General features: G+C 33.1%; 1 protein-coding gene across 1 annotated transcript; it reads left to right on the plus strand.

The window, feature by feature from the left end:
- The first annotated feature begins 1,787 nt into the window (after window positions 1-1,787).
- Window positions 1,788-2,440, plus strand: LOC107902139 (uncharacterized). The gene is made up of 2 exons (XM_016828364.2): window positions 1,788-2,015; window positions 2,093-2,440. Exons 1-2 carry the CDS (start codon window positions 1,788-1,790, stop codon window positions 2,285-2,287), a joined length of 423 nt encoding a protein of 140 aa, XP_016683853.1. The 3' UTR covers window positions 2,288-2,440.
- Window positions 2,441-10,926: the final 8,486 nt, after the last annotated feature.

The following is a 10,926-nucleotide window of genomic DNA, read 5'->3' on the forward strand; positions in this document are numbered from 1 at the left end:
TGCGAAGTGGGTTATTATGCATATAGCGAAATTTTGGTTTAGTCTAAGAATACAACAGAATTTGTGACGATTATTTTGTGATTATGAATGTTTATTTGTAGCCTCCCTGGCTTATTGTTAAAAGTGGTTTATGGCGATACTGGATTAAAATGACTTTTAAAATACTACTCGAGTGATAAATCAATAGTGAAATTTTATTTGAGCTTGTGGATATTTTCTTCTAAGCTTCTGCCAAAATCTATTTACTTGTGTCTTTAATCTTTTAAAGTAGCATAATCTTTTAAAGTAGTACAATACTATTTTTAATTCGCTTTCAACGCTATATGTTTTCAAAATATCGGGACAATGCTCTGGTAAGTGGGTACCCGATAAATTGGAAAGTTAGTCTTCTATTATCTAAATAAAGATGAGGGATACAACTTAATCCTAATTTAACACTTATTAAATATCATTATAAATAATATTTAAATAAAATAATTATTAAAATAAAAAGAATCCTAAAAGCTAAAAAGCCTTGAATGCGAAATGACTAATCCCATGCCAAAATCTTTGATATGTGACTCAATATTTTCATTTGTTCTCCACGTTTTGTACTTACACGCCACCTGAAATTAGGCAATAAATACAAAATTTGGTAGCATCATGTCCCAAAATATATCAAAATAAAGCACATAAATATGCCAATTTGGCACAACATTATGTTAGGTGTGTTAGTAAAATTTAGTGTTTGAAAGCTCGCACAGTTAAAACTTAAACGTAAAATGCCATTAATATCCTCTTAACAATAAGGTTTTTGTCATTTTCATTTTTATTAATTAAAACTAAAAAATATTTGCTTTAAATAAATCGAATAGTTGATACTCCTACTCATATAAAAATTGCAAGCCAAATATACAAACAAGAAATAGAACAATTATTTGGAACAAGTGAAACCTGATTTATTTTGACAACTAATTTTTTTTTTAATAAAAATGAGTTTTTGGTATTTGTGATGTGCATTTCACGGTTCATGTTGGGGGTCCTAACAATGTCACCTTCAAGATTTGAACCTAAATGCTCTCTTGGGAATGTAATGTTCCTTCTTTATCACTGCACCCAACACTTATCGATAGTTTTTAAAAACATGTTAATTAAATATAAACTTATTTGATTAGTCCTTGTTGGTAATTTTTAAAAATAGATTTTAATAAAGTACAATTATGTATATTTTCATATCCTTGCACAATTAAAACTTACAAGTCTAATATTTATTTAAAGAAACAGGTGAGATGACAATAATATCCTCCTAGAGGCTTTTGTTGTTATTCAGGTCTAAATTTTAAATAAGATGACTACTTGAAATAAAAATTGTTGGCCAAACACATACATGATGACAATAATATCCCACTAACTATGGAGCTTTTGTGTTCAATGTAATTAAATTATCTCCCAATATATTTTCAAAGTACCATAGGACACTGTTACTTAAATTCTTGTTGGCATACGTGAGGGCCTAAAAGGCAATTTGTCCAGTTTAGCCCAAGGTCAATGCCAAGATAGATGACATTTATATCCTTTTAACTATAAGGGTTTTGTCCTTTTAACAGGGAGACTTTTCGAGTTTTATTTTATTAAAACTAAATAATATGACTTTGAATTTGAAGTTATGTTATTAAATATTTTATATTTACACATATTTAAATTTAAAAGTCTTACTTGTAATGCTAGAAGGTAGTGTATAAATATGTGTATGGAGGCAGATATGAAGCAGAATATATAGGAGAGTGAAATAAAAAAAGGAGTTAAACATGGCTTGTCCTCCGACTTATAAAGTGGTAAAAGGTGAGCTTAGGAATGCTTCTGACTACCCTGCGACGTTGAATTATTCGAGTTACCAAGGTGCTCCGATAACGATTAAAAAAGATTCATCACCCACTCTATTTGTTCAGAATATGGTAGTCGACGGTCTGTACGGAGGCCTGGTGTATGACGTTGGTAGGGTTAAGTGGATTATTCTTTGGACCACTGATTGTAAGGTATTAATTAATTAATATGTTTTTCATTTATTTTGATTTTGTAGCAGAAGAAATTAATTAATTAAACTATATATCAGGTGGCTACTAAGATCATTCCGACCGAAAACCATATTGTTTGGGAGGATATAGTGAGCATCCTTCAGCCCTACGATAGCTCCGACATCTTGTCCTTACCACCTGGGGGTGTATTTTCCGCAGAAGCTCATATCCATGCAAATGAAGATGGATCTCTAAGCCTGAAAGCACAAATCAAGTGGAACTATTGCATTTAACCTACCTTTTTTTGCATCATATATTGCTTCATGCTTATCTCTATCAATTTATGCTGTGTGACCCATGGAGGCTGTCTACTTCTTTATATTAATAACACTATTAAATAAATTTGACAGCCACCCCATAATATACTACTGGATTCCTACTTCTTCGACCTTACCTATTCAACAAAGTGACCCTGTGGAGGCTATCCCAAGCCGAGTGAACCCAAAATTTATCTAAAATCAAGCTATTTCAAGTCTATTTCATGCAAAACTAACCATTCCATTTGGGGTACACAATTAAGGGATTTAAACATCATTCAAACATACATAAACATGCCATTTCAAACATCCTAATTCATCTAACCAATATGCCATTCAAAGGCACGTCAATTGTATTAGAGCATTATGGATTAGACCAAAGCAAAATTGACCATATCATAAGCATCTAACCTAATTCAAACACCTACCAAAACACTTCACAATGACCATTTTCAACCCATCACAAACATACCAAAAGACCATACATTTCAATTACCAAAAGGTGGTCAAGAAGACCTAACTTAACAAGCATTACAAGCCCATCAATAAAACATAAACCTCAATGGCACAAACATACCAAAACTTACATTCACAAAATAGCATTACAGAACAACCTATACATGCCATTACTAACCTTGGCCAGAATTACTCAAGAACTACCGAATTGACTATTGGATAGTGTGATAGGTCTCCGAAGAGGTTCTGGTAATCTACAAAACAAAGGAAAGTAAATACATAAGCAACGAGTGCTTAGTAAGCTCGTATAAACTTAATCTTAACTTACATTTTATTTATACAATTCATCGATTAGGCATAAATCATTACCAATACCATAAGCTTAGCTTAAGCCTATACAACATAATCAATTTCACAAGTTAGTACACTTGTTCAAGATACAATTGAGTTCAACCATAAGATAAGTAAAATTCCATATATAAACACATCATTTAACTCATCAATGTTGCCATACGATCATGATTCATTCCATTTGCATACTTACCATTTCACTTCCTTTTCTTACCCATTGAACCATCTAGAATTACATTGGATACTCGAGAAAGCTCACACATAGTGTGCCTTTACATGTAATCCTAACCTTTCCATTACATCAAGTTCACACGAGCTGTGAAATAGGCCTGCTCACATGAGCTATGGATCGAAATGTAAGCTACACAATGCTACTCACACGAGCTGTGGAGAATCCACAACAAATGCAGGACCTCAACCATTAGTAGGACATTCAAGATCAGCACCTGAAAAATGAAATCCCTAATGACATGTCATTTGTATCCTAAGAATTCTTAAGGTTCAATCGAGACTCGTTATCCATCAATTCATCATAGCATTGATTTGTTTATATTCAAATTAAATTATATTAAAACAACATAGTAATTATTTAATTTGGCTAACTTTAAAACGATTGTAATTCATACAAACTTACCATGATACTAAAGTCGTAGAAGTAAAGTCGAGCTAATCCAAAGCTTTGGCTTTTCCTCGATTTTAAGTCTAATGGTGGTTTATCTTGACCTAAATAAATAATTTCATTAGTATTTGCATAATTCAATTTAATCAATAATTCATATTTATGTAAAATTATAAATTACCCCTAACATTTTAACTTTTTCACAATTTAGTCCTTAAGCTCTTAATTTAAAATCTAACCATTTTAACCTAAATCCAAGTTAATCAATGTTACAAGGGACCTTCAAAAAACCCATTATTATTTACAATTCACAATAAAACCCATGGATTTATACTTTTGATAATTTAATCCCTAACTACAAAATTCAGCAAAAATCACTTAATAAAACACGTTTATTTAAAAAAAATATTAATAATCTATCAACTAACATAAAAAATACAAAAGCATCCATGGCAAGTCCTTTTACCTTTAACAATTTTGTAAATTAACCCCCGAGCTAACTAGATTAAGCTAAAACGAACTAAAAAACATAAAAAATCATTAAAAACGAGACACAAAATCATACCATGCAAGGGAAACAAGACTTTTCTGAATTCTCCTTGACCTTTAATGGATAACGTCAATTTTAGAAAGAAGAGTGTGGAAGATGATACTTTGCTTTAGGTTATCTTTATCATTTATTTATTAAATTACTAAATTAACCTTTAAAAATCATTTAAACTACCATAAAACCTATCCATCACCACTATCCTAGTATATGTTTTAATTACCATCTAAGTCCATTTGATTAAGATTTCACATCAATCTGATCCTTTTAAATAATAAAACTCACCTTTCACACTTTTTATGATTTAGTCCTTTTTACCTAATTAACCATTTAAACATCAAAATTTCTTAACAAAATTTTAATACGACCTTAATGTAATCCTGTAGTCATTAAAATAATAATAAAATAATAACTCAGTCGTTAGAATTGTGGTCCCAAAACCATTATTTTTGACAGCACTAAAAACGGGTTGTTACATGAAGAGTAAAGAACTTTGAGTATATTATAATATTTACATTGGTACACTATATTTTAATCAAAAAATAAATAATTAACCCAATGCGAAGTGTGGGTCAAACCGTACTAATTTTTTTTCATTTGTAACCATACTATTTTTAATTTGCTTTCAACCTTATATGTTTTAAAAATATCGGGACATTGCTCTTGTAAGCGAGTACCCGCCAAACTAGAAATTTCTCTTTTTAAAATAAGTACAGTTATCTCAAAAGTTTTGACTCATATCGCTCCATGCCCAGATAGTACGATTGGGTTGGGCGTGGGGTGTTACATGTCACCCACCTATACTCCCAACCAAAACACGCCAACTTGTTCTTCGAAAAAGTAATTTGACGTCAAATTAATTGTACAAACTATGTATCATTTCTAACACCATTCAAGGGATCCTTCTTTAAGTCACACTAAAAGCAGTACAATGTGATGATCCTACCTATCTCTAAAATGGAGAAAAGGTGAACACTATAACACCCTACACTCAGTCTAGAACTTATAACCCGAGTGTGAAGGGGACAATGATAAATTTAAAAATTTAGCTACTTGATCCCGTAACTTATCTTATCTTGGAAAACGAAGATTCTAAAAATGAATGGCCAGGAAATAAAATGTTTAGCTAGACCTTTTGTGTATTCTTTAGATAATCTCATACTCAAAACAATTATTTTATGAAAAAATCACTCAATCATTTTCTTACTTTAGCAGCGGAAAATTGCCAGATTTTAGTTTTTAAAATCTAATACCAATTTGTAAGTTTGAGTGATTTTGCAGTTTTAAGTTAAAAATACCAAAAATTTAATCTTTTGTAAGAAAGATGGCACTCTGACTGTCACAAAATACTGTGCTGATTTTAAAGTCTTCATTGAGTTCACTAAAGAGTCCCTTCAACCAAATGACTTCTTTACAAGCCTCAGTAATCGCCATGTACTCAGCTTCAGTGGTAGACAAAGCGACTGTAGTTTGCAAAGTGACTTTCCAACTGATTGCACAACCTCCAATTGTAAAGACATAACATGTGAGAGATCTTCTTCTATCAAGGTCTCATACAAAATCAGCATCAACATACCCAATGACTCCATCTCTAATTCTTCCAAAATGTAAGCAAACATCAGTAGTACCTCTAAGTATCTTAAAATCCATTGAACTACTTTCCAATATTCTTTACCAGGATTTGCCATATATCTGTTAACTACACTAACTGCATATGGTAAATTTGGACATGAACAAACCATAGCATACATGAGAGATCCCACTGCACTAGAGTATGGAACATGTGGCATGTACTCAATCTCATCATCTGATTTTGAAGACAAATCAGATGAAAGTCTAAAATGGGCTGCTAAAGGAGTACTAACAAGCTTAGCACTCTGCATATTGAACCTACAAAGAACTTTCTCAATGTACCCTTTCTGACTTAGGTACAATTTACTTGCTTTTCTATCTACGAGAATCTCCATACCAAGTATCTTCTTTGCTGGTCCCAAATCTTTCATCTCAAATCCTTCACTTAGTTTAGCTTTGACCTTTCTTATCTCTCTTTTATCTTTTGCTGCTATCAATGTGTCATCAACATAAAGAAGTAGATACACAAAAGAACCATCACTATTTTTCTTAAAGTAAACACAACTGTCAAAACTACTTCTTTTGAAATCATGAGAAGTCATAAAGGAATGAAACCTCTTGTACCACTGCCTTGGTGACTGTTTCAAACTGTAAAGGGACTTTTTTAGCAAGCAAACATAGTCCTCTTTTTCTGAGACTATAAAACCCTCTGGTTGTTGCATGTTAATATCCTCTTCAAGTTCTCCATGCAAAAATGCAATTTTTACATCTAATTGCTCAAGCTCCAAATCGTGCATGGCTACAATACCAAGCAAAGCTCGAATCGAACTATGCTTCACAATTAGGGAGAACACATCTGTGAAGTCCACTCTTGGAATTTGACTGTAACCTTTTGCAACAAGCCTTGTTTTTTATCTGGGTTCTTCAACTCCTGGAGTCTCTTCTTTCTTTTTAAACACCCATTTACAACGAACAGTCTTCTTCCCTCTAGGAAGTTTCACAAGATCCAATGTTTTGTTTTTGTGAAGTGATTCCATCTCCTCTTGGATAGAAAACATCCATTTATTTGAGTCTTCACAGCTAACCGCCTCAGAATAATTAGATGGATCTTGGTTTGCATCTATAACGTTAGCCACATTTAAAGCATAAGCAACTAGATCAGCCTCGGCATACTTCTTTGGAGGTTTAATTTCTCTTCTAGTTCTGTTTTTGGTGATAGAGTATTGTGGTGAAGAAACAACTCTATTCTCAATTTTTGTAATGGCTTGAGGAGTCGGCGCTGTATTAATCTGATTCTCCACCTACTTTTGATTTTCTTTATCGGAAGATTCTTTAAGAGATAAGTTAGGTAGCATAGCAGTTTCATCAAAAATAACATCTGTGCTAATCACAACTTTTCTATTTTCAGGACACCACAACTTATGCCCTTTTACATTGATGTGATGTGAATCGTGAGAAGTTTTATAATTTATGAATGTCCGTTCTTGAAAACTAACTATTATCACGACAAAGGCAAGCGCACCTTATCGAACAGTAGTATAGCTTATGGCAAGACTGGGATGTCGAACCCAAAGGAACTAAAAGTACTAGTATTAACTTTCTTTTTATTATCTAGCCTAAAAATAAAGGGGTTTGTTTTATTTAAACTAATTACTAAATTAAGAGTGCATAGAAAGTAAATTGGGGAACTAACTTTTGGGAAAACTGAATGATTTGGACAATACCTAAGGGAAAAATCCACCTAGACTTTACTTGTTATTTGACTCTGAATCAGATGATTTATTCACTTGACTTAATCAGTAAAAATCCCTAAGTTATATTATTATCTCTTTGGAGACTAACAACATCTAACCCTAGGTTGATTAATTGAAATCTCTTTCTAATTAAAACCCCTAGTGTTGCATTAACTCGATCTATAGATTCCCTTCTTAGGTTTCACCCTAATCCGGTAAAATTATGTCACCCTATCTCTAGGCCTGCAATCAACTCAGCTTAATTATGTTAGATCTACTCTTAGATAGGGACTTTTGCTCCTCTGAATAATCACATCAATACTTGAATCAATATCCTGGAATATTAAAGCAAGAATGAAGAATTCATAATTAAAAACAAGTCAAATATTTATCATATAATTCAGATAATAATAACAAGAACCATCTTAGGTTTCATTCCCCTTAGGTATTTAGGGGGTTTAGTTCATATTTATGAAAGAAAACATCTTAAAAGAATAATGATAACAAAGCATAAAGAAAACCTAAGAACTCTTGAAGGGAATTAAAGGGAGATCTTTAGTTTTGAAGGTGAATACGGCTTCTAAGATGGATCAATCGACTTTCTTTAAGTAATTCCCTGCCGCCTACTCCATGTGTCTCTTTTAGATACCTCCTGGGGTGTTTATATAGGCTTTACAATGCTTCAAATCCCTCAAGAGTGGCCTTTTCCGAATAGAACTAGACTTGAGCCCCACAGGGACACGCCCGTGTTCGATTGCTTCAAACCGTGTTTGAGTCTGTTGAATGGACACGGGCATATGAACTACCCGTGTGAGGAAGTTCAGGCTATGTTGATTTCCCACGTTGATCCATTTTTTTCGTTTTTGGCCCGTTTCTCGCTCTTTTTACTCTCCTATGCTCACCTAAGTATAAAACATGAAATTAAAGGATTAGGAGTATCAAATTCACCAAACCTAAGTATAATTCATTCAAAAATATTCTAACCATGGGATAAAAATATATATAAATTTTGATTTATCAAATACCCCCACACTTAAGCGTTTGCTTGTCCTCAAGCAAAATCCTCAACTCACAATCAAAATAAATTCTTCTCAACTTATAATTCTTATCAATAGTATCTCAAAATAATCCATAAGTAATCATACATTGAAAATTCAACTCGAGAAACATCAAAGTTTCAAACATTCCAAGTTGAGCATTTTATCACAAAAACATAGGTGCCTCATCTCGTCTAAGTAATCAGCTTTGATTCAGAACATTATAGAGTTTCACATCCTCACTAAATATTCACTCAAATCACTCGAGGTGTTTAAGGACAAGAAATTTAGCACTCAACAGTCAATATGAAAAGTTATTACCATAGGCTTGCGTGAAAATCAAATCTCCACCACTATATATTGAGATGATACATCAATCAAAGGTCTTTAGAGGGTTGTAACGTGGCTTTGGTTAGGGGGTGTGGTTACAAGCTGAAAAACAAGGTTAGAATCGAGATTGAATTGAAAAATTACCTAACTAGAAAACTACTACAACTTGATAAATTACATTTCTAATTAGAAAATCCTAGAATTGAGCTTTTCTTCATGGGGTAAGGAATTTAAATACTTAAGCTCAAAAACAAAGAATTACTACTAATATGTATGTATGTATGTATGTATGTATGTATGTATGTATGTTGTTGTTGTTGTTTTTTTTAAGAACAATTCAAATAACATAGAGCTTTGCTAATTATTACAACAAAAAATAAAACATAGCTAAGCAATTAATTCAAATCAAATCTCGACAAAAATAGGGATCAAATTAGGGGATTTCAACAATAATGGGTTATGGGTTAATATTGAGGGTAAATCAATGAATAGCTTGTTAGGCTCAAAGGGTTCACTAAAGGTTAATTATTTATGGAGTAAGTGAGTTAAACCTAAGTGCCTTTATCATCTTGACATATCAAATTAATGTTGTGGTCTTGACATGCATAATCAATCAAGTTATAGAATAACGATTCGATATTGACGCACTAAAAGTAACAATAAAAGTGAGCATGAAAGAAATAATATATGCTCTAAAAGCTCAAGATCTCACAAAAATTATGGATTTTTGATGTTAAACATGTGAATTTCAACTCAAGATAATACCTAAACTTGGGGAAATAACCTAGAAATTTTTATAATTCTCAAAAATCAACTTATCATGCTTTGATTCTCTAATTCCTTAAAGTTTAAACAATCCATGCATAAATGCCTATGTTTTAATCCAAGACATATCAATAAAAAACATAAATTAATCAAAATTTATTCTAATTAATGATATGAGAAGATTATTTGAGAACAAGACAAAGTTCAAGGATTTTTCTGATAATGAAATAAATAACCCCCCACACTTAAGATGTACATTGTCCTCAATGTACAAAGATAGTATTACTTAACAATTAGATATAAGAGAGGGAGAGAAGTGAAACTTCCCTGAGATTGTGGATGAAATCCATGGATTAGCTAGAGCGAGAATTGAAGATAAAGCTAAAGAAAAGGAATGATTCTGAGGGATAAATGAGAAGACACTACTGTGAAGGAGAATTAAGGTAATAATTCGATGATTACCATAAAGATAGGTAGAGTTTAAAAATACGAAACATAAGTCTTCAAAAAATAAATAGAAATTAAAGTAAAGAAAATAAAAATAAAACGAGTTTAAAAGAGGCACGGTCGTGTCGCCTAACACTGGTCTCACACGACCGTGTCACATGCCCGTGTGGCTCGCGTTCAGGTCGTGTTTATCACAAAATGAGGAATCGCCACACGGCTTGAGGATACACCTGTGTGTATAGGTCGTGTGGTCATATGATTGTATCGCACGACCGTGTGCGATGTGGTTCACTTTTCCCATGCCCATGTATAAATGCGCACGCCCATGTTCTTTTGACAGTCTCGACCACAGGTGGTGGCACGGACATGTCGCACGCCTGTGTTAATTTGGCAGTTTCGACTACAGTCAACATACCCGTATTGTTTTGGCAGGATTGCCCACGGTCGTGTCGCACGGCTGTGGCAATGTATCGAATCCCGTGTTGGGAAAATAATTTTCTCTATTCTCTCACGGCTGTATCGTACGGCCGTGTCTCCGCCCGTGGTATGAGCACGGCCTAAGGCAAGCCTGTGAGCCCAGCTGTGTGGATTTGGACAATCTGTGTTCAAAGATTCAATTAGAGAATTAAATGTTAAAAACTAAAATTAAAAGAAGTTAACACTGTTAATACTCGAGTTGCCTCTTGAGAAGCGCTTATTTATAGTCTAAGCTCAACTTTCCTCCCTTGTTGTGTGGTCATGGTGGTGCGAGGAGTTTA

The sequence above is a fragment of the Gossypium hirsutum genome, chromosome A04, assembly GCF_007990345.1.
Source record: "Gossypium hirsutum isolate 1008001.06 chromosome A04, Gossypium_hirsutum_v2.1, whole genome shotgun sequence".
Classification (NCBI taxonomy): Eukaryota; Viridiplantae; Streptophyta; class Magnoliopsida; order Malvales; family Malvaceae; genus Gossypium; species Gossypium hirsutum.